We start from the raw sequence: 24,522 nt of genomic DNA on the forward strand, positions 1-24,522 counted from the left end.
GCACCTGTGCGCGTTGCAGGCACCTGCTGCACTGAGGTCTTGGAACCTGCAGTCCATGTTTGGGGGCTGCTGAATGGGCTGGGCTGGGCTGGCCCAGGGAAGGAAGGCGGGCCCAGCCGCTGGACCTGTCTGGGGCCCGCCCTCCCAGGCCAAGGCCTGTGGCTCCAGGCAGCGGGGGATGGGAGGGTGGTCTCTCAGACCTGGAGAGACTCAGCCCCCACTCCAGAGTCTTGAAGACCCCTGACTGGCTTCAAGGTAGCTGCAAGGCCAGGGCACGGCCCCTGACTTGCGTCACCTCAAGACAGGTTTGTCCAGATTCTCTGTGTGCTCTGAAACGGATTTCTGCCCCAGGCAAGGGTGCCCATCCCAGCCAGATGCCGGTCTTGGCCGTGCCCGGCGAGCCTGTCCGGGGCCGGAGCTGTTTTGTCTTTTTCCTGGGCTATGCCCAGTCTCCTCTTAACCTGGAATTCCTAGAGCTCATTTCAGGGTAAGTTAGGAGCAGTGGGTCTAGTTTGGCCCTTCTGTGTAAGGGATCATTCGTATGAGCCAAAGACACTGACTTCTCAGCTGTTAAGATATAAAGGAAACTAATCATGTTTTGTTCTCAGAGCCGAACCAGGAGAAATTCCAAAATTGTTTCCTAACGCCAAGGATATAGCGTGTGCTTTCCTTCCATCTGTGTCATTCCTATTGGAATGTCATATTGTTCCTGTCGTGGATTAGACATCTAATAAATGGTGTCATTTTTGAAAAGCGTGCTGAAGTTTCTCGATTGTGTTGCTGATGGGACCATTGGGTTAAAAAAAAAAAAATCACAATGCTAGCCAGCAACAAATACCTTTTGCTTAAAGATGGGAACTGGGGGCAAGTTTCATAGGATTCTTAAAGGCAAAGTTGCAGAATCGTAATGTATTGTTAAGACTTGAATGGGATTTTATAGTGAATTTACCATTCTGGGAGCACTAGATCCCAAGAGATGTGGGTCCCTGTTAAATCGGGTGTATCTAAAGGACAGTGGGAGAAAAATCTATGTTTTCATTTGGGCCAAGTAGGACCCCGCCTTCCAATTTTTGATGTCCCAACAATTTTCATGTGTCAGTAACCTTTAAAGGCAGATTTGTGGAGAGCTGTTGCTACTTAATTCATTTTGTCAGTATGTTAGTGGAACAACTAGTACCCTCATCCTTTAATTACTGGGTGGCATTAACTCTTGGAAAGCAAAGCACTGGCAGGATATGGTAGACTTGGTACCCACCCATGGATGTCATAGGCTCATCAGGGAGAAAATACATGGCTTGTTACATGATTTGCTTCTTAAGAATCTTAAGAAGAAAATTTTCTTAGGGTCAAAATTTAGCAAAATTTTCCTTTTCACTTTCAGCCTTTTGATTGGTACAAATAGGAATTTAGAGAACTGAGCTCTTGTGTTCAACAGTGGAGCCTGGGGGGAATCGCCAGCCCAGAGAAGTTGCTGTCCTGACAGCTGGGTTTGGCTGGTTTTCCTTTGCTGCTTCTTATTTTTAGTAAATGACCCACTGACTCTGTGACCTTTGAGACATGCTTTCCTATCCATAACTTGAAGATTCGAGTGGAAGATTTGTTTGTGAGATGTTTTTTGTGCAGTCTTCCTTGCATTTTTGTGTATTGCCTGGTAATTCCTTCAATGCCTAATTCTGTAGACTTTCCATATTTTTACCGGTTTAAAACGTGCAGTTTCTTGAGTGTGGTCCTGCCTGGATTCAGGTATGCCCCGCCCTCTTTACTGACATAGGTATGTGTGGCCTGCCTTGTTTTTTCTTATCTTTGACTAATAGTTTTGCTGGAAGGAATCATTTTGTCCTTGAGACAGCTCTTTTAAAGACACTCTTAAATCAGCCTGCCTGGATGGTCTTTTAACATTTGTTCCCATGACCCTGGGAACAGTGATATAACTTTTGTGTAGGTGGGTACAGTGCATTCTGAATCTGGCTTTCCCATTGGTTAAGCCTAGATATTATGCTAGTAGCAACTGTTGTAGTCCATATTTTCAGAATTTCTGGCACTAAAGCTGAACCATGTCACTGACTACTCTGAATCCTAGCCAGGGACCTTGTCGCAGATTTCTGTAGGCATCTAAAGGTGCAAAAGAAATTGGAACCAGAATAGGAAGGGGTATAGAAGAAAATTATTTCTGAAGCTGCCTGAAGACATTTCCTAGGCTTTCATAACTATATATTATATAACATTATATTGTATCTCTGGGGTATCAGATTTTGTTTCTGACCATTTCAGAATTTTAACTGTTGGCATTAGAATATTTGTGTTTTCCCATATGGTTTTAGGGTAAAGTGAATGCTGAGGACAGAAGAGTTGGATAACACGGACCACTGGACTTCTCTGGAGTACACGTTATGAACCCTTTCTGGAGCATGTCTACAAGCTCCATACGCAAAGTAGGTACAGTCAGTAAGTGCAGTGAGGAAACCCATTTGCCTCTGTCAGAAGAGAGGGCCAGGATGAAGGCTAACCTCATCTAAGCCAAAGTCTCCAGTAACCTTAACAAAATTATCCGGTTTGTCTAGTTTAGGTTTTGTTTATGAGAAGAAATGATTTTGTCCATTAAAGTCAGTTTCTGATGCTGAGATTGCTTGTCAAATAAAAATTGTGGTAATCACAATTCTAAAATTATTTTCAGTTAAGTTTCATCATGGATAAATGTAATCTATGATTGTAGTAATGTCTGTATTAAACTTCAAGAGTCAGAGGTTAAAGCAGCTTTGGAAAATGCCAGTCCAATATGGTCACATCGGACTTTATTTTTTTAAGGACCACTAATTTAATTTTTCTAAATATTTCTTTTGAAAACACATTTTCATTTTAGGAAAGCTTAAAATATGCAAGCAGCAAGAAAAAAACAACCACCCTTAATTCCACCTCTAAGAGAATATTACTTTTTATACAGCCTTTGGTTGTACCTTATGTCAAGGAAGTACCTAGTTTCTAACTCATTTTGTCCTTTTTATTGACTGAGGATGACAGTTTATGCTGATGTCTTTCCACATTTGGAATATCTTCCATTATGGACAAAATCAAAATTGGACCCAAGCAAGTGAGAAAACAGCTTTGTTTCTGCCTTTAGTGATGACATCACGCAGTGGCTGCTCTGTCATCCACACTATTCTGAACTTCTTAGCACTTGCCTTTCTCCATCATTTATATGTCAGAGGGACTTTTCTAGTCGTCTTCAGTTGTGTAATGGCTTTAGTAACTCCTTGTCATTAGGAGAAACCATTTCTTTAATTTTCCTAAATAAAATTTATTTTAAAAATACATTTTCATCTTGGGGCCACCAAGAGAAACCATTTCTTTCTGTTTCAGTTAATTGTAAATATGACTGTTGTCCTTCTGTAGTGCAGCTGATGAAAGGGTTTCCTATTCTTTGCTGTTGCTTTAGCCTTGTTCACTCTTAATATGACCTGCTTGCTCAGAGGACTTTCAGATCTCAATCATGGCCTTAGAGTATCCATATAAGACAGGAATTCTGGCTTTTAGGTCATGGAGCTAATAATACTGTACTTTTTTTTTAACATGTGTTTTAGTTGTTGATGGACCTTTTCTTTAAATTTTTTTATGTGGTGCTGAGGATCGAACCCAGTGTCTCACACATGCTAGGCAAGCGCTCTACTGCTGAGCCCCAACCCCAGCCCTAATACTATACTCTTGTGATTTAAGAATCATCTTAATATGGGGCTGGGGTCATGGCTCATCAGTAGAGCACTCACCTAGCATGTGTGAGGCCCTGGGTTCATTGTCAGCACCACATAAAAATAAATAAATAAAATAAAGCTATTGTATCCAACTACAACTAAAAAATGAGTATTTTTAAAAAAATCTTCTTAACAAATGTTCTCCCAACTTCATTTTGAATAGCGATCTGATGGTGAAGAGAAGACATTAACAGGGGATGTGAAAACCAGTCCTCCACGAACTGCACCAAAAAAACAGCTACCTTCTATTCCCAAAAATGCTTTGCCCATCACTAAGCCTACGTCGCCTGCCCCAGCAGCACAGTCGGCAAATGGCACACATGCTTCTTATGGACCCTTCTACCTGGAATACTCTCTTCTTGCAGAATTGTGAGTTCTTAAGAGTCTATTTGGTTCAGTTATGAAAGATCCTTGCAGGTGAAAAATGAAATGTTTTTTGATGGACCGGTAGATTAATCTTATCTTAAAACTCAATCCCATCCCCCTCTTGCTCCATTCTGGAGATCAAGAAGAGGAAGAAACTTAAACTTAGGGCTATGGCTATGGCTCAACCGCAGAACACTCGCCTAGCATGTGTGAGGCGCTGGGTTCGATCCCCAGTACCACATAAAATAAATATATAAAGGTACTGTGTCCGACTACAACTTAAATTTTCCTTTTTTTTTTTTTTTTTTAAAAGTAATGAAGAACCTACAGTGGATCAGGAAATTAGCAACTGAATTTTAGTCTTCCTTTAGGTGAAGTGAGGAATTATCTCTTGAAGAGGTTGGGGTGGGGTGGGGTAGTGGGATGGTGGCAGTCTCGTCCTTGGGTCAGACCCATCTGGAAGATTGTGTTCCACTTTGGTTAACACTTTGTTGGAGGCATCCTGATAGAATGAGGAGATGGTCCTGGTGGGGAAGGGTTGGGAAGACAGATTTCAGGGATCAGCAATTAAACTGGAACTGCTGGCTTTGAGACAACTTAAGTGCTTATTAAAGCTGTCTTCATATACTCAAAAGTCTGTTATTAGAAGGGATTTGACTTATTTTATATGACCCCCAAAGGCAGGGTTTGGCAATTATAGGGAGATAAAGATTTGGGCTCTACTGGGTAAGGATTGACTGGTCACAGAAGTTTGCCCTTGCATAGAGGGGCTCAAATAACCCATAGATTCAGATGGCTTGCTTGTTTATTAAAAGGACAGAAAGTCTGGAGAATTCTTAGTTTCCATCATTTAAAAATTCCTTTGTATATGAAGCTATTTTAAAAAAGCATCCTTAATCTCTCTCTCAATGTACTAATGTTGTCATGGTGAGAGGCCCCAGTGTAACTGGCTGGGTGTGATTCGGTAGCAACAATCCCTTTAGTTTTATAATGGAGGCCTTGTGTTTGAGGCTGGGCAGTGAGTTAGACAAGCTCCTATTGTGGTGATTAAATCTGCTGTGTATTAGAACACAAAATTGCCTTTTCTGGCAAACTATCCCCAGATCTCCTGAGCTGTTGCATGCTGAATTTTAGTGACTTAGAATAGATAAGAACTTAAAAAAATGAATGTGATGGCAACTAGGTAATAAAAGTAATAAGGCCCAATAAACTACTTCTTTATAGAATTCAGGGAGCAGGTAAACATTAAGCCCTAGGTGAACAGTGTTCTTTTCAAGGTCAGATCACAGCATGTAGCTGCAGTTGCAAGCAAGAGGACACAATGGCTGTTGGTGGGTTACTGGGTCCCAGAAAAACTAGTGACACCTCTGTTGATAGACTTGTCTTTCCTTGTTTTCAGCACAGTTTCCCACTCACTGGCAAGGACCGCAGAGTTCAAGTGTCTGCGTTAGGGAGTTAGCTATTTGGGAGTAGAGTACAGCTTGAGAACTCACAATGATGCCCGTCTTCACCAAGTGACACCGTGGTTCTGGTGATTCAAACTGAAAAGGACAACTAAGTGATGAGTTTGTGGAATCTTAACAATTGCCTAAAATTGCAATTAAAAGCAGTTTAAAATTTCTGGGCTGGGGTTGTGGCTCTTCGGTAGAGCGCCTGCCTAGCATGTGTGAGCCCCTGGGTTCAATTCTCAGCACCACATATAAAAAAAATAAAGGTCCATTGCCAACTTAAAAAAAAAAAATTATATTTCTATCTCGTGTTTTATTCTAATACAACTCATCTGTTAGCATTAGTGGTATAATTTGCTGGAGCCTAAAAGGAAAATATTAATCATGTCTTAATAATAAAAAACAACTTTTGAATGTGTATAAGATCCATCATCTACAATAACAAAAGCAATAATTTTATAGATACTCTCATCTACATCAAATTTAATGTTTTGAACTTTGACCACGTTGTATTATTCAAAACTCTACTATAGGCTGATTTTTTTCCAAGATGATATTTTTGGGAAGCTGATTTCTGGCAGTAAAACCTGATTATTTGTATAACCCTCCCTGGCTCTTTTTTTTTTTTTTTTTTTTTTTGCAAAGGGGGCAGTTACTAGAGATTGAACTCGGGGCCCTTGACCACTGAGCCACATCCCCAGACCTCCTGAGCTGCTGGGATTACAGGTGTGCGCCACTGTGCCCAGCTTCCCTGACTTTCTTAATATGGGGCCCTTCATTGGCTTGAGATTCTGTGAGTTGGTTATGAAGCCAGTAAGCCGGCAGTGATCAGAGTTGTCAGGTGAAAGACATGATGACTCGGCTTGTATGGTTTGGGTGTCACCTGCCCCTTAAGGGATGATTCCTAGTCTCAATTTAGGATGGTTTGATCTGCATATGCCATTGGCATCCATACAAGTTAATTGTTATACTGCTTTTGTTTTAGTACCTTGGTTGTGAAGCAGAAGTTGCCAGGCGTCTATGTGCAGCCATCTTACCGCTCTGCGTTAAGTAAGATAAGATTCACTCTTACTTTATAGCATATTTGGTTCCTCTGACACAAAGTTAAGGCTTAACCTTTTTTATTTTTTTCCTGCAGTGTGGTTTGGAGTAATATTCATACGGCATGGGCTTTATCAGGATGGTGTGTTCAAGTTCACAGTTTACATCCCTGATAACTATCCAGATGGTGACTGTCCAGTAAGTAGGAGACAGTGTGGCTTTGTTTGTGGGGCTCCATTCACCAAGGGAGAACTAAAGGGCCTAGGGATTTCTTATTTTGGTTCTCTTCCTGACCGAATGCTTTAACAATTTCAGTTTTCCTGAACATTTGTCTTCCCAGTGGGGTTTTGGTGCTTTGTTGCGTCTTTGGTCATGGGGTGCTCGGCCACGAGCTTCATTCTTTCTCTGCTTGGGGTGTTCAAATGAGGCTGGATGTTGTACTGCAGCACTTACACATGGACAGCACTTGTCATGCTGCAGTTGAAGAGAGTGACCTTTTTCCCCACTGAATGGTTAAAAGTAGCTCAGTATCTTTCTTGGAGCAGCTTTGTGACTTTTTAAACATGACTGCCCTGTTGCCTTGAAGCTCCTTTGGTGACTATCTTTAAGGATCTGTCTCATAAGTTCCAATGCTTCCATTAAAGGACATGTCTCTCTTTAAACACAGCGCTTGGTGTTTGATATTCCTGTCTTTCACCCGCTAGTTGATCCCACCTCAGGTGAACTGGATGTGAAGAGAGCATTTGCAAAATGGAGGTCAGTAAATCAGCATTTCTTCTAGAGACATAAGATCATAGGAGCAAGCCTTAGTAATGATACCATGTTTCCTTTTAGGCGAAACCATAATCATATTTGGCAAGTATTAATGTATGCAAGGAGAGTTTTCTACAAGATTGATACAGCAAGCCCCCTAAACCCAGAGGCTGCAGTCTTGTACGTGACTTTTTTGTTTGGTTATTTAAGATAAATTTTAAAATCCAGCTAAGTAGATTAAGTTGATAATTTTTTGATTTAAACTTTTAACACAGGTATGAAAAGGACATTCAGCTTTTTAAAAGTAAAGTGGTTGACAGTGTTAAGGTATGCACTGCTCGTTTGTTTGACCAACCTAAAATAGAAGACCCCTATGCAATTAGGTAAGTGGTACGATATCTAGATGAATGGTTCTTTTTAGTACTGCACTTATTTTCCAGGTGGCCTTTGAATGAAAAAAAAAAAAAGAATTTGTATGATCTGTTAGCCTATGGCCTTTGTACCTTGGTGTCAGAACAATTTCCAGTGATTTGTGGCCTCTTAATGCTTCATATTGTCTGCACGTTGTGCCAATAGCAAAATATGTAGTGACTTCTTTTCCTAAGGACCCTTGTGATATGGTAATTCATTCCCATGTGAAGACTTTTTATTTGGCAGTTTGAGCTGTTCTCTTTAACTGCCATACTCCTACCACCATTCAGGTTTGGTTAAAAAGAGGGAAACTGAGTGGTATGAGCATGGTGGGTTCTTGTAACACTATGATGTTGGATCTTGGGGAAAAGCAGCTGAAAGAATTTGGAGAACTAAGGAATTGGTGAATTCTTTGGCAACATTTGCACTGCCAGAAAGGCACTGTGGTACAGTTGTTAAGAGCTTGGGCTCAACAGATGATGGACTGGCTTTGGTAGTTTTTTCTTTGGTGACCCAGAGCAATTACTCGATTTTGTTGTACCTTGCTTTCTTCTTTTTTTTTTGACCCGGGGATTGAATTCGGAGGCACTCGACCATTGAGCCACATCCCTAGCTCTATTTTGTATTTTATTTAGAGACAGGGTCTCACTGAGTTGCTTAGCACCTCACTGTTGCTGAGGCTGGCTTTGAACTTGAGATAATAGTATTTTAGGGATTATGTGAAGCTTAGGTAATCCTTGTGTAAGGAATGGTTAATATGGGAAGATCATTTATATGAAACATCTAAAACATTTTAACAACTGAGGAAAGATTATTCTTTAAAAATATTCCTTAAGGGCTGGAGTTGTAGCTCAGTGGTAGAACACGCTTGCCTAGCACGTGTGAGGCACTGGGTTCAATCCTCAGCTCCACATAAAAATAAATAGGGCTGGGGCTCAATGGTAGCACACTTGTCTGGCATGTGAGGCACTGGGTTTGATCTCAACACTGCATATAAATAAATAAAATAAAGGTCCTTCAACTAAAAATAAAGTGAAGGTATCATGTCCATCTACAATAAAATATTTTTTAATTGAAAAATGGAGATTATACACGTTTATGAAGCCACTGATTGTTTTTAATACTTTCTGCCCCTTAAGCTTTTCTCCATGGAATCCTTCTGTACATGATGAAGCCAGAGAGAAGATGCTAACGCAGAAAGTAAGTAGAAACCATCTTTGAGATGGTTAACTTGCTGTTTCTTTTCTAAAACATCTTTACTGGAGACCTTCATTACACACAAATAACTTTTGGGGAAACAAGTCTGTACCATGCTGCACTCTCCTCATCAGTCATCTTTTTTTTAATGTCTGTTTTTGATTGTGCCTAGAAGAAGCCTGAAGAACAGCACAATAAAAGTGTTCATGTTGCTGGCCTGTCATGGGTAAAGCCTGGCTCAGTACAACCCTTCAGTAAAGAAGAGAAAACAGTAGCAACTTAAGAGATGGTGAATCTGGTGCACTGTGCACTTTCCTGCTGGACTCTGGCCTAGTTAAAGCAGACTAATGGCAAAGGACTGCCTGAAGAGTAAACCGTGTGAACCATAACTGGGTATCAGTGTTTTCTATGTATGTGTAGGTTCTAACAGCAGGTTTGGAAACCTCTCTTTAAGTAATGCATTACTTCTGTCAGAAGTGTCTTAGGGTGGTTATCTAGTTCAGTACTCCAAATTATTGGGGACCTTGAGACTTATGTATTTTTCTGAATATAATGCTAAAGGTAAGTTGCATTCATTTAAACTGAGCAGACAGAAATCAGAACTATTTAATAGTTTTAAATCAGTGGTTTCATTTGTACATGTGTTAGCATATGGAGAGGACAGGTTTAGAGAGCAGATTCTAGAGCTTGGCACTTTTAAGTGGAAGATTGTTTCAGTCTTCAGCCTGCTGTCTCTGAGGAATGTTTTAGAGAGGAAACCAGAACACTTGATCTTAGTTTTTTTTTTTTTAAACAAATTACTTAACTGTATTTTTATGGCAGGAGGGAGAAAAAGTGTTAAAATGGTTTCTAATGAAGTCAGATATTTAAATGATGATTGACTAATGTGTTTAGTAGATATGAAAATAAACCAATAAATGATTGTTCTTTGTCATTTATATAGGAAACTAAACACCCTTTCTCAATATAACTAAACAAAGATGACTTTATAAATGCTTTATTGAAAAATACACTTATTTTGATATAAAATTACAGTAGCAGTATCTTGAGGTTTTTATAAATATTTTTGCAGAACACTATTCTAATTGAACAGTGTAAGTTCCATATTTCTTTTAGAGCAATATGAAGTTACCTAGTAACTTTGTTTATACTGATTCAATTTACAATTGAATTTTTTCCCTAATAAGATTATTAATTCAACTTTAAAACTGCTGGAGCAATAGTGATTAATGAAGGTGTATATATAGATAGTTCAATAGCTGTTAAATAATATTTTCTAATTTGTATAAATGGTACTATGTACTAATAAAAACCTAAATTCTCCAACCTATTTTTTAGATTGCCAGGAACATAACCCAAACATACTTTTACATGTCTTTTGGATAACTACCTCCTAAAGAGGTCATAATTTTTCATATTAATTCTTTCAATTAAACTTGATTTAAAAATGTTTCCTTAGCCAGCTGATCCCTAAATAACAACAACTGGAGAATTTAAAAAGCATGCCCAAAAGGTGGCTACTAGGGCATATAACAGTTTAAAAAAGTACAAAAGAGTTAAAGAAAATACTGGCTATTCAGCCTAGAAGTTTTGTACTTAATAAAGTTCACATTGTAGAAAGTGCCATCAGAAATATACAGCAAAATCTGGGTTACAAAATCATGCATTTTACAGCCCTAAAGTGCCGCCACTTATACAGGTTCATTCAGACATTGCACAACTGCACCACACTACTGGGGAAGGGGAGAAGTGCACCACAGGGGACAGGAGACTTATGCTATAGTGACCTGGGGAATCTGAGCCATCTCCTTTGTTTCATAAATGTAGAAATTTCACACTCCTGTTTGAGAACAAAGTACTTAAGTTTTGTTTTGCTTTTCATAAGAACTAGAGCTGACCACAAACAGGTAGGAATGAATTTGAAATACAATTCCTCTGCTGGAACCTGTTAAGAGACCTCTCACATTTGAAAAGAGTAAGTCTAGTTCTCATAAAAATGCCCCTTCCTATTTCTAATAGACTCTAACTAGCTGGATTAAGGAAACGGGCTCCATAATCTAGCATGCATTAAATGATGCTGCAAAACAGTTTGTGAAAGACAGTTTCAATACCAGGGACTAACCTCAGTGGGAACCTCGGTCATTAGCTACATCTTGGAGACGGCGTAATAAGGCAGAATGATTTTCTGGGCAGATTCTTTTTGCAGGTGATTCACTTCCATCTTCCAAAAGAATCCCTCTCTTTTTAGTTGGAGTTTCTCCTGTCCGTATCATACTGTTAATTTCTCTCAGTCTCTATGGTGGGGGAGAAAACATATAAAAACTTGAAAATGCTAGTGCCACACAGCTCTATTTTGACATATTTCTACAAACATGAAGTACTTTTTTTTTTTTAAGCAGCACTTCTCAACCAGGATTTCACTAGAGAAGTAAGACTGAATTCCCTAAGGCTATTTCATTTTAATGAATTAGTAAGCTGAGTTTGGTGCTAGGTAGGTATGTTATCCTTGGAAGAACTGAGAAGTTACTCAAATTCCTTTGTGTTCTTTTTGGCTCAGTGGAGCAAGGGAGTGCTAGAGAGACTCTTAAGTGCCTTTAGCATTTTCTCCAGAGTCCTACAAGCCTTTTCTCAATACTATTTTCTTGGTTTAAAAAAAAAAAAATATTTCATGTGCTGCTTCATTATCCATGTTTCTTCACAAAAATCATACTAAGCATATTCATGTATGTTTAATTTAGGAAATTTCAAACATAAAGTAGAGAAACCAACATGATGAATCCCCACATGCTCCTTACCCCACTTCAGAAACTCTGGCTGGTCTTATTTGATCTACATCCCATTCACTTCTCATCCTCTACACAAACTGTTATCACTTCATTCTTTACTTTGCAATTATCGACTTGAGATTTTAAATAAAATCACAAGTGTTCTTTATCAGTATATGCACTTTCACAAATCTTAACATCTGAAGAAATTTCTTTTGACCCTTTCTATTCCATCTTCTTTGGCCTCCCTAAAAGAACTCTGGTCTGCATTTGCTTTCTCTGTAGTGTCCCACTTACCTAGATATTCCTTATATTTACTGAATACATTAACCATATAATGCCAGGTTGTACAAAGGTTACTATAAAATATGTAGATATATGGAACACACTAATATAGTATATTGTGATGTTAATTGTATATAAATTAATACTCAATATTTTGTACATAATTCATTTAAATACAAAACATTTTAAACAAATTCTTATTCCAAAGGAAACATACAGACTACACCTAGACTCTCTATCCTTACCCAAGCCCCATGGATGCATACTATGTTTTTTTTTTACAATAGTTATTGCCATGTCACAATCACTTAGATGCACATCTATTTGTGTCTAAACAAATTGGCATGCTTTATATCCTTCTGTTTTCTAAGAATGCACTCATTCCTAGAAATGTAATATTGTACTGGGGTAATGGGGTTTTAAAATAGTATACTTATATACTATTCAGAATATTTGCACATTCAACACCTTAGATTTTTTCCCATATCAGTATATATGGTCCATCACAACAGCTTTATAGTATTTTGTAGTATGTCGCTATCATAGATTAATCCTCTATTGATGTATTATATACTACTTAATCATCAGAATTGCTTAATGCTGTTAAACAATTATACTACTATAATTAAATATATAATTCTGACTTATTCTTCAATTAACTGTAGTAATCCACTGAAATAGCCCTTATAATTACTAATAAGTCTTCATCTTAATTGACCTTGTGTGATACTTGATTCTTTTCTCCTGGTAGTATGTTTACTACAAATTGGCTGCAGACCCAAATTACTTCTTGCTTTGAAATGTTCTCCCCTGTTCTCAGTCATCACCTATTAAGTCATCATGATGACTGTTTCTCCACCTAACAGCTTAATAGTTGCTATCATTTATTGAAGAAACTCCCAATTCTGGGTTAGAATTTCTTTTGGTGATACTACAGATGCAGGATTGAAATAATCAATCTGGATGCTTAATTCCTTTTCACACAAAATACTGGTTCCCCACCTTGGGTTTACATACAGTACAATGCCTTTTAGTATATCTGCATATTTAAACAAATACCTAGTTGTATGAATACCATAACAGAAACCTAAAACATTTCATATCTCCCTGTGGTCCACCTACTTCTAAGCAAGCACTGATGTTTCCTGTCTATAGTTTTGTTTTCTAGAATGTCAGAAATGGAATCATGATAAGTAGCCTGGTACATATCTTGCACTTAGGCATTAATGCATTTGAGGTTCATACATATTGTTGAGTGTATCACTTCTTTATTGTAAAGTAGTTCATTTTCTGCTGCACTGCAGGTCTACCCATTAACCAGCTGAAGGACATTTCCATTTTTATACTTTTTGGTTAGGAGTAAAGTCACCATAAACATTCATGTTCATGTATAAACATAAGCTTTCACTTGAGTAAGTACCTAGGAATAAGATTACTGGTTGTGTGGTAAGGGTATGTTCAACATTTAGAAGAAAACTGCTACGCTGAACTCCAGAAGACTACCATTTTGCATTTTCACCGGCAGCATAGAAAAGTTCCAGCTGCTCCACCTCATTGCCAGGACTTGTTCTTGTCATTGTATAAAGTCATTCCAGTAGGCATGTAATGGGAGGGTGTGTTCAAATGTTTGGCCAACTTGTTACCTTAGGTGGTTTATCTTTCCATTTGAGTTTGAGAATTCTTTATATATTGTAAATGTGTCCTTATCAGATTTGGGATTTGTAAATACCTTCTAATTTCCATGATTTGTTTCTTCATTCTTTTAAGTGACTTTTAAGAAGTTCTTAATTTTGATAAAATACAATATAGTTAATGGATTGTGCTTTGTATCTGAGAAATCATTCCACAACACATGTCAGTCAAGATTTTATTTTTTCTAGATGTCCTCTTTGGTTTGAGTTTTTATGTGGTGCAGGGTACAGGATTAAGTTTACTATCATAGTATATAGATATCCAGGTTTTTATCACCTTTGTTGAAAATCAGCTGACCACATGTACCTGCTCAACTTCTGCATGTTCCAGTGATCTGTCTATACTTTGAGAAGCACTACACTGTTTCAATTAGTATAGCTTTAGTGTGAGTCTTGAAACTAGATAGTACGACTCCGCCAACTTTTCCAAAATTGTTTTTAGTTATTGTATTTCCCTTGCCCTTCCATACATACATTTTAGCATCAGTTTATACAAGTAATTGTGCTAGGATTTGGGGTGAAATGGGGTTTAATTTGTAGATCAACTGGGCAAAAACTGATCTGTTTTCCAGATCATGAACATTTCTCTAGTTTGTCAGGCTTTCTTTCAACAAAGGTGTGTAGTTTTATGTCTCATACTTAATTTTTAAATGTATTTTTGGCATTTAATTTTTTTTACTTCTGATTCTTCATTAGTAGTGTATAGAAATCTTTTATTTTTCCATATGGAGTTTTATAACCTCCTAAATCTTTTAATTTCAGAAACCTTCAATTCTTGGTGTTTTTTCTGTACATAATTCAGTCTGTGTGCCTTCTTTATGTTGCCTGATTACACACGGTGTGAACCCAGTTACAATGCTGAGTGGACGTCCTTGCCCGATTCCTGATCTTGGGGAAAGGTATTCAGTCTTTCACCACTAAGGATGTTGTTGTCTATAGCTATTTTGGCTTGTGTTCATTATCACCCTCTCTCAGGGTGTTCCCACAGTTTGCCCTTGAATGAATGTTGAATTTTGTAATTTGTTTTCCTTCATTTGTATAGAACTGGCATTATTTCTCACATGTTTGGTAGAATAGACCAGTAAAAGCTGTCTGGGCCTACAGTTTTGAGGCTGCTACTTCTTGAGTGACTTTTATTAGTTTAGGTCCATTTCATCTGTATTGTCAAAAAAAAAAAATTGTTTCTTAATCCTCATTATACCTTAGTGTATACTGGTAATGTGTCATTCTTTTTCCTGATGAATCTACACAGAGATCAGTTTTTGAAATTCTTTTCTTCAAAAAACAAACAAAACTAGCCTTTAAAAGTGCCTTGATTTCTCTGGGTGGGATCTGTTTTCTATTTCAATGATTCCTGATTTCTAGTTTAAACTCAGATCACTAATTTTAACCCCTTCTTTTCTAATAGATATTTTTAGTGCTATAAATTTCTCTTTGATTTGTGGGACACAGCTAACATGGTGCTTAGTTTGGGATCTCATTTTCAATAGTCTATTTTCTAGTTGCTTTGACCCATAGAAATCTGTGATTTAGTTTTCAAAAACTGGATTTTCCAGATATCATTTCTGATATCGGATTTGATGCCATCATAACCAGAAAAATTGAAAAAATACATTAAAATGTATTCAGAGCCAGGCACAGTGATGCACGTGTATAATCCCAGTGACAGAGGCAGAAGGATCCCATACACACCGTCGGCCTCAGATCTCAGCAAGGCCCTATTTCAAACATAAAAGGAGATGTGCCCCTGGGTTCAATACTCAGTTCCAAAAGCAAGTAAAACAAATTTTGTTAGGCCTGAGGATGTAGTATGTGTGAGTCCCCAGAACTATCAAAAAAAAGTTTGAGATTTGTCCAGAATGTGGTTGTTTTTAAATGTTTCACGTATAGTTGATGCTATGGGAATGTTCTGTAGATGTCAGCTCATCAGCCTTATGTTTATATCCTTATGATATAATCAATTATGTTGAATATTTGTCTTTCTCATGGTACTGGGAATTGAACAGAGGTACTCTACCACTTAGCTACATCCCTGTCCTTTCATTTTATTTCAGTGTCTTGCTAAATTGCCCACACTGGCTTTGAACTTGTAGTCCTCCTGCCTCAGCCACCATAGTAGAAAAGAAAAATTTCAGTCTGGTGGCACACATCAGTTACTGCAGCTATTGAGGATTGTATAATCTCACTGATACATCCTGAAATCTACTTAATGTTACTCTACCTTTCCTTTAATTAGGGGTATCTATTAATAAGCAACATGGTATAGCTTTTTCCATTCTTAAACATCCTTATTGAGATATAGTTCATCCACATAAAGTGTAACAACTTCATGGGTTTTGGTATGTTTCCTAGATTTGTGGACTCTTTGCGGAAGTAGCTTCTATCTAGGTTGATAATTGGAAACTTTTCCCTTCTAGGCAAACACTAATCTATTTCTGCCACTATACTTGCACATAAATGGAATCATATAACATGCAAATTTTTCCAGGTCCGTTGAAGTATGTATGAGTAGTTCACTCCTTTTTATTGCCACATAATATTCTATTGTATGGATAACTTTTTTCATCAGTTACTGGACATTTGCGTTATTATTCTTTTATTTTAAAGGTTATTTAGAAGCAGCACATGGTTTGGTCTTGACTTTTTCCTATTTGGTCTTTTGAATTATTCTAGTTCATCTCCTTTTCTGCTTTTCTGACGACTGATACTTAGGAATGACTAGAATGTGGTACACATTGTCTTTTTTTCTTTTAACCAAATAAACTCCAATGTTAGTCATTTCCCCCCCACTTCACTTTTTAAGAGGTTATAATTACCAGTTCTGAGTTCCATTAACAATCCAGCTTGGAATATAACTGGAAACTTTACCTTTTTAATACAGGAGTCTTATTCAGAAGCACTGATATATATTCATTTATACTAAATTAATTTTCAATAAGTTATATACATTTTTTCTAAGGAATGGGATACTTTTAAGATTCCAAGCCTATAAACCTTATGATCTCCAGGAATACACAAATAGAAGTGGTGATGGGGGAGTAGATAAATATAAATCTGAGTCCTTTACCCGTTTCCAACCATGGGCTGGAGTTGCAAGGCAAATGCTCTACCACTGAGCTACAAGTGTAAGGCACTAGGTTCAATCTTAGCACCAAATAAAGGCACTGAGTCCATATACAACTAAAAAAAAACAAACACTCTGGTTTTTGCTGCATAGACTTACGGGCCAGTGTTCCCTGGCAGTTCTCATCACTTTAGTGAGTGCCTAGGATAAGCCCAAACCCTACTTGGAGCATTTTAGGGTTTGTAAAGGACATTTATGTCAGTCTCACCTTTGACGGACTGTTGCTGAAGTAGTAAAAAATCTTTTCTCGGGGTGAAAGCATTGATTCATTTTTATGTGGGGAAATGTAGACAGGATGATTTTGAGATAACTGAATTCGGCGAGGGGAGCCTGTTCTGACAAATGGATAGGGAGAGAGTGGAGGTGCATCCATCTGTTAAAAACAAAATCAGTAATTGTAAGAAACTCATTTACTTAAAATACCTGAGTAGAAAGTTTTTAAAAGGTAATAAGAAAGTAGTTTTATAAATGGTAAACGGTGATGTATTAGCAACAATCAGACCCTAAAGAAAGTCAGATGAGCAGCAAACTTAAGTGCTTAGTTTATGCCCATCTCCGCTTTAAGCATTTTTAAATCCATTATTGTCATCATCTCATCCTTGCAACAACCTTATAAGCTGGAAACTTCTTTATGCCTCATTTACTTCTATTCCCATTTTATGAGAAAATAAGTGGTAAGATCACAACCACCCTTAAATATTGGATAATTTAAATCCATGTAACTATCTCGTATTTTGCAGGGAATCCAAATACAATCTTATTATCAATGATGTTGGATAGGCAAATGTCTTCTCTTGAAGACTTCCTTAGTTGTACTTGATAGTTGCTTATAAATCTAGCTTGTACACAAACAGGTCAAATATAAATGATTATTCATTCCTCTGGAGTAAAAAAAGAAATACTGTTGTGAAACTTACTATGTTTGCCTGTGAGTACTTCATGGCAAATGTCTTAATTTGTTTTATGTAGATGTTGTTGTAGAATTGAATGAGGTCTCCTCTCTCTTCCTCTTCCATGTCACTGTTGGCACCTGTGAGACGAGTTGGTGTAGGAGGGGCACTGCTAGGCTGTGGAACTGGCAAGGTGCTGCTTGACCTCATGACAGGACTGGAGTCTCTACTGGCTACAAAGAGTGTTAAACACAGAGGTTGCTAGTACTGATCGTTTAAAAAAAGAAAATTCAGTAGCAAAAAGCTGAACAGCTACCTACACTACTTGGTATGAAAAACAAACTTCCCACTAAGAAGCAAATCTCAGAAAATAACTTTACTCCCATGCCATAACTAGAGCACAGGTATAGCGGTCGGTTAGTTTCCTAGGATCTGAATCCTGCACGAAGTGGTGCAAATCAATAACTAGGGATGGCATTTCCATAGCATAGCTCCAAATGAGATGCCAGCAGATTCCTGTCTGAAGCCTTTTCTAATTCCCCTGGAGAAAAATGGTATGCACTTTGTCTCAGAATAATGAAATGAAGAACTGTCACTAAATTTAGAATTTATTTTTCTAGCAGATTCTTTGTCAAGAAAGCACTTTCTATAGTAATTCTTTCATGTAGTAATTCTTAGTCTCCCAGGCCTAAAAAAATAAGAGCCTACTTTTGTTTGAGGTCATAGAGATCTACTTACTTCTATCTTTGTTTAGTTCTGTAGGAGAATTCTGATGGCTTCTACTTTCACTGCTGCCAGAATTTCTTCTTTTTCTTTTCCCTTTTATCAAAACACTTCTATACACCTTTAAAGAGACAGAATGTCACAGAAACTAGTATTTATTAAATGCATCCTAAATAGTAGAACCTTGACATGTTACTTAATTCTCACAACAGTGAGTAGGAGTCATCTTTCTCAGGGGATATTAAGAAATGCAGCCATGGTCAGGCACACAGCTATTAAATAACAAATACAGGATTTACATCAGAGCCTGTCTAGCTTCAGATTCCATGTACTTCCTAACATACCACCGAGCATAATAGCACCCAACCATAAAATTCAATTCATCTACAAAGATCCAGCATTCTTGCCTTTGAGAAATGGTATTAAAAGAAAAATGGGTTTTAAATTTTAATTAATACTATCTTGGTTAAATGTACAATAGTGTTTACTCAGATAACTTAATTTCTATCTAGTGGTTCTGTGAATAAAGAAATATTCCATAATGTTGCCCTTGAAAGAAAAGAGGACTTTACCAACATGTGAAATTCTTTGTCAGTGACTAAAGAAAGATTAATCTTTGTATTCGTCACAGACTTTAAGCTTAATTTTCAGCCTACAGTTACCTGGCTTCTGGCCTGTGGCTGAGTCCTGTAACAACGCATGATATTCTGGAAGGACTTGTCTTCTTTTGTGACCTGGCAAAGAATGAGAGTACTCAGATCAACTTACAGTGTGAGGAGCTCCGTGAATCTGCTTTCCATAGCAAGTAGTAAAAATTGTATTTAAAAACAGTGATTTAAAGTCTCTGGAAATGGTCCTAAGGATATATAGCAAATGAAAAAACATCTATTCAAGAAAATCTAAAATTCAATAAGAGGATTCTAGCATGTGAACCAAGATCTGGTGTAGAAAAGTACAGTAACTAAAATTAAAAACAAACTATAGGAGAAAAATAGTAAATTTGAACCAGAAAAGAATTAGTAAAATTGAATAAAGAGATCGTGTGATCTAAAGAACAGATGGCATGGTGTGTACATTTCTGAGACTATGTGTAATGGGAGTACCAAGGAAGAGAGAATAGAGAAGCAAGCGTTCAGAGAAGTAGAGTGAAATTTTCCCAAGTGATTTTAAAACATTAATGTACATATTTATGAAGCTCAAGAAACTCCAAGGATCCACGCCTCAATATATCATAGTAAAAATGCAGAAAGCCAAATAGAGAACATTAGTGAGAAAAGCAATTTCTTTTTTTCATTTACAGGGAAACCCCGATAAAATAACAGACTATACAGGTCAAGAGATAATGAGATAACATATTTAATCTTCCATAAATGAAATATATCCTCAAAACCAGAATGTGCTTGCTAGCAGCTTAATATTACAGAAAGTTCTTGAAGCTAAAAATAAGTGTGTCTGGACAGTAATCCAAATATATGCCAGTGTTCTTGGCCTTTTTCACAAAGACACTAAAAAGGCATATTTTTCTCTTGATTAGAAACAATTATATAAAATATGTATATGATGTATTGTTGGAGCTGTTACAAAGAAAGGAGGTACATAGGAGCAAAGCTGTATTGGATAAAATAAATGATTCCAGAATCCATGAGAACCAATAAGAGAAAGAAATGAAAATAAGGTTAATATAGGAAACTATAAATACATTACTTTTTTTTAAAAGTCATACAAGTATATCAATGCCAAGTAGCTGTTCGATTTGTAATATGTAAACAATACAACCACTAAGGAAACAAAATATGGTGTAAAAATTCATTACTAAAATTAAAATTGAACATTAAAAAAAACTTAATGCAAAAAGAATAAAGGAATGTAAAACCAGTTATATCAACATTAAAGTGAATGAACTGAATAGTCAAAAGGTGGAGATTGTCAGACTAGAAATGAGATCCAACTGTATCCTGTTTATAGGAGATGTGTTAGATTCAAAAATACAAGCTAGGCATGGTGGAATCCCAGTACTTGGGAGGCTGAGGCAGGAGGATCACAAGTTCAAAGCAGCAACAGTGAGGCACTAAGCAACTCAGATCCTGTCTCTAAAAAATAGGGCTGGGGATGTGAATCAGTGGTTGAGTGCCATAGTTCAATCCCCAGTACCCCCACCCCTCAAATAATACAAGCTGGGTGCAGTGGCACATGCCTGAAATCCCAGCAATCTCTGGGAGGCTGAAGCAGGATCTCAAGTTCAAGCCAACCTCAGCAACTTAGCAAGACCCTCAAAAAAAGGCTGGAGGATAGCTCAGTGCTAAAGTGATTCTCCCACAAACACATATATATTTGAAGTAAACTGAAAAGACAGATTTAGCAGACTACAACTACACAAGTATCACACTATAAAAACAAAAAAAAAAAGCTGTTAAAGAGGGATATGGGATATTTCATAATAAAAAGATCAATCCATCAGGAAGTTATGCTAGGAAGTAGTACACTATTAACGTGTGTGCTTGTTTACTAAGTTACATGAACCAAGGTTAGGGGTGTAGTTCAGTGGTAGAGTGCTTGCCTAGCATATGAAAGGCCCTCAGTTCAATCTCTGGTATCACAAAACAACGAAAACCCAGAAATGAAGGGGAAAATATAAAATTTCAACAATATTTGGAGATTTAAATTTACTTTCAATATGGATAAAAGATGACTGAGGCAGAAGCTCAAAAAAGAAATAGGTCTAGTTGTTTCATAGTGCTAAAGTCTAACGACATTCTGCTCCAAAAGAAATTCTCCAAGAAGGACCATATACAAGGCTATAAAACCTTGATATATTTAAAAGGACTGAAATAATACAATGTTTTCTTTTTCAGCCAAAGTGAAATGAAACTAGAAGTCAGTAAAGAAATTCAGGAAAAATGTAGAAATTAACATATTCCTAGATAACAAATAAGTCAAAAAGAAACCAAAAGGGAAATTCAAAAATACTTAGAGATAAATATGCAGTGTATGTTATAACTGTTAATGCCTACATTATAAAAGGATGTTAAGATATTAGAAATATCTTTACAAAGTCCTTGAAAAAAGTCCATCTGAAGATACTATCCTTAGCAATAAGGACAAACTACTAGTAAACATAAAAATTATCAACGAGACCAAAAAGGACTTAACATTGGCATGCAAGGCTGGTCTAACATAAGAAAATCAGTGGATTAGAGTAAGTAAAACAAAATCAGAAAAAAAAAAGACTAACACCTTTTATGATAAAACAGTCAACAAACTAGGAACATAAAGGGAGCTTCCTCAATCTGATAAAAGGCATCCAAGAAAATAATGAAAGTCAGACTTCATAGTTGAGTATCTAAATTTTTTTTAACTAAAATTAGGAAAAGACAAGATTTCTGCTTTCAACTTTTGTATTTAACATTGTAGGTTTTAGCCAAGATAGTTGGGAAGGGTAGCTGGGATAAAGGAAATAAAAAGTATCTAATTTGGACAAGAAATCAAATTATACATGAAAAAGTCTAAGGAATCAATTAAAATCTATTAGAACTAATAAGTTCAGCTACGTTCCTAGATATTAGACCAATATACAAAAATCAGTTTTTTCTACACACTTGCAGAGAACATACCAAAAATGAAAGTTACATTTACAATAGCATCAAAAAGGATATATAGGAATGAATAGAACAAAAGAGCAAAAGTCATACTTTTCAAAGTGTAATACATTGTTGAAAGACCATTTTAAAAAGATCTAAATAAATGTTAAAAGCATGCCATATTCAAGGATCAAATGACTTAAGATGGCAAAACTCCCTAAACCAAAATACAGATTCGGTGTAACCGATCAAAATCTCAGATGACTGTTAAATTGACAACTTGATTCTAAAATTCACATGGAATTTTCAAGAGACTAACACAACCAAAATAATTGAAAATAAAAGTAGGAGGACTTGCATTTCCCAGTAAAACTTATAAAAAAGCAACAGTCATCAGAGTATGGTACTACATAAGGACAGATAGAGATGGATAGAATAGAACTAATTGTGCAGAAATAAGCCTAAATGTCTGTGTGTGTCTGATCAACCACAAAGGTGCCAAGATTATTCAATGGGGAAAAATAGTCATTTTAATAATGGGGTTGGAGTAGCTGGAAAGCCACAAAAGAATGAAGCTGGACTTTTATTTCATAGCATATACAAAAATTACTCAGAAGCAAAAATAAAATGACATTGGTTCTCAAGATTTGACAATGGAGTCAGACATGAAAACAAAAAAAATAGGTATCTGAACTTCATCAAAATTAAAAACTTTTGTAAAAGCTTCAAATGACACTATCAAGTAAGTGAAAAGATACACTGGACTGGAAGGGAAGCTTAGTAGCAGAGCCCTTGCCAAGCATGTTTGAGGCACCAGGTTCAATCATCAATCACCCAAAAGAAAAGAAAAAATAACAGAGAACAGGAGAAAATAAATAATCCAATTTTTAAAATGAGCAAAGGATTTAAATAGGTACTTCTCCAAACAAGATACACAAATGTCCAATGAGCAAATTACAAGCTGTTTATCATCAGTCAGGAATTCAAAACCATAAAAAGTCCTTCATACCTACTGGAAAGGCTGGAATCAAAATTCATATGGAAAGGCCAACAGGGTACAATGAAAGATGGTCAACATCATTGAACAAATACAATTCAAAACCACAGTGAGATAACACTCAATACCCCAAACTAAGAATTATATCTATGTAAAATAAGGTGGCAAGGATATAGAGAAACTAGAACTCTCTTGCATTACTAGGAGCAATGTAAAATGATGATTCCTCAAAATGTTAAACAGAATTACCATATGACCCTGAAATTCCACTTTTATGTATAAACTCTTAAAAAATTGAAAACAGCCAAGTGTGGTGGCACACACCTGTAATCCCAGTAACTCCAGACTGAGACAGGAGGATTGCAAGTTCAAAGCCAGCCTCAGCAACTTAGACATTATCCCAAGATAAAAAAAATTTAAATAAAAATTGAAAATAGGCACTCAAACAAGTACACAAATATTCACAATAGCACTATTTATAATAGCCAAGGGTTGGAAAGAGCCCAAATGTATCTCTATGAATGAATGGATAAATTCTAATGTAACCACACAATGGACGCTATTTCAGCTATAACAAGGAATAGAGTACTGATACAAGGATATACTTTGGAAACATTATCCCAAATGAAAGAAGCAATACACAAAAGGTCAATGTTTTGGGTTTTTTTTTTTTTTTTAAGTTGTATATGGACTCAGTGCCTTTATTTGGTTTTATGTGGTGCTAGGATTGAAACTCACATTTACGAGGCAAGTATTCTACCACTAAGCCACAACTCCATTGTTATACCATTCCATTGATATGAAATATCAAAAAGCCACTGAATAGTAAATACTAAAAGCCACTAAACTCTTTAAGTTAAAATGGTTAAGTATATGTAATGTGAATTTCAACTCAATAAATTAAAAATATTTTTTAAAAACAAAGATAAAAGGTATTGTGGGGCTGGGCTTATAGCTCAGTGGTAGAATACTTGCCTAGTATGTGTGAGGCACTGGATTCAATCCTTGCCATCATATAAAAATAAATAAAATAAAGGTACTGTGTCCATCTACAACTAAAAACATTAATTTAAATAAAGTATTATTGGCCAGGCATAAGGTCCTAAGTAACTCAGTGAGATCCTATCTCTAAATAAAATTAAAAAAACAGTGCTGGAGATGTAGATCAGTGGTCGAGTGCCCCTGACTTCCATCCCTGGAAAGGATGGGAAAAAAAAAGTATTGTTATATTATGGGGCTGGGGATATAGCTCAGTTGGTAGAGTGCTTGCCTCATATATGCACAAGGCCCTGGGTTCAATCCCAAGCGATTTAGAAATTAAGGCTCCTCAGACTGCTGGTGGTAAAATGGTACAGTACATTAGAAAACAGTCTGGCCGCTGAGGCTGTAGCTCAGTGGTAGTGCAGTTGTCTGGAATGCGTGAGGCACTGGGTTTGATCCTCAGCACCACATATAAGTAAATGTTTGGAGAAATGACATAACATCTTTGCCCTTGCCTTTTTAGCCT

At 36.8% G+C, this 24,522-nt stretch overlaps 2 protein-coding genes across 3 annotated transcripts in view; one reads left to right on the top strand and one right to left on the bottom strand.

Annotated features, from left to right (window-relative positions):
- LOC107144870 (AKT interacting protein) overlaps positions 1-9,884 on the top strand; it is a 34,312-nt gene extending 24,428 nt beyond the window's left edge. Inside the window, exons 4-12 of one of the 2 annotated variants that reach the window (XM_015488734.2) lie at positions 2,322-2,432; positions 3,910-4,115; positions 6,546-6,610; positions 6,699-6,799; positions 7,269-7,357; positions 7,436-7,534; positions 7,630-7,737; positions 8,905-8,965; positions 9,135-9,884. In XM_015488734.2, the coding sequence (XP_015344220.1) occupies positions 2,391-2,432; positions 3,910-4,115; positions 6,546-6,610; positions 6,699-6,799; positions 7,269-7,357; positions 7,436-7,534; positions 7,630-7,737; positions 8,905-8,965; positions 9,135-9,245 (882 nt within the window). In that variant the 5' untranslated portion in view covers positions 2,322-2,390 and the 3' untranslated portion in view covers positions 9,246-9,884. Of the gene's footprint in view, positions 1-2,315; positions 2,433-3,909; positions 4,116-6,545; positions 6,611-6,698; positions 6,800-7,268; positions 7,358-7,435; positions 7,535-7,629; positions 7,738-8,904; positions 8,966-9,134 lie in introns of those variants that run through there. The other variant, XM_015488735.2, reaches the window with a different exon arrangement.
- A 677-nt stretch (positions 9,885-10,561) lies between these two features.
- Positions 10,562-24,522, bottom strand: part of Rbl2 (RB transcriptional corepressor like 2) — a 51,067-nt gene continuing 37,106 nt past the window's right edge. Inside the window, 5 exon segments of the mRNA XM_015488732.2 lie at positions 10,562-11,256; positions 17,036-17,200; positions 17,745-17,950; positions 18,456-18,561; positions 19,103-19,174. Coding sequence (XP_015344218.2) covers positions 11,086-11,256; positions 17,036-17,200; positions 17,745-17,950; positions 18,456-18,561; positions 19,103-19,174 — 720 coding nt within the window. The 3' untranslated portion in view covers positions 10,562-11,085.

This window comes from Marmota marmota, unplaced genomic scaffold, assembly GCF_001458135.2.
Source record: "Marmota marmota marmota unplaced genomic scaffold, marMar, whole genome shotgun sequence".
In the NCBI taxonomy this organism is placed as follows: domain Eukaryota; kingdom Metazoa; phylum Chordata; class Mammalia; order Rodentia; family Sciuridae; genus Marmota; species Marmota marmota.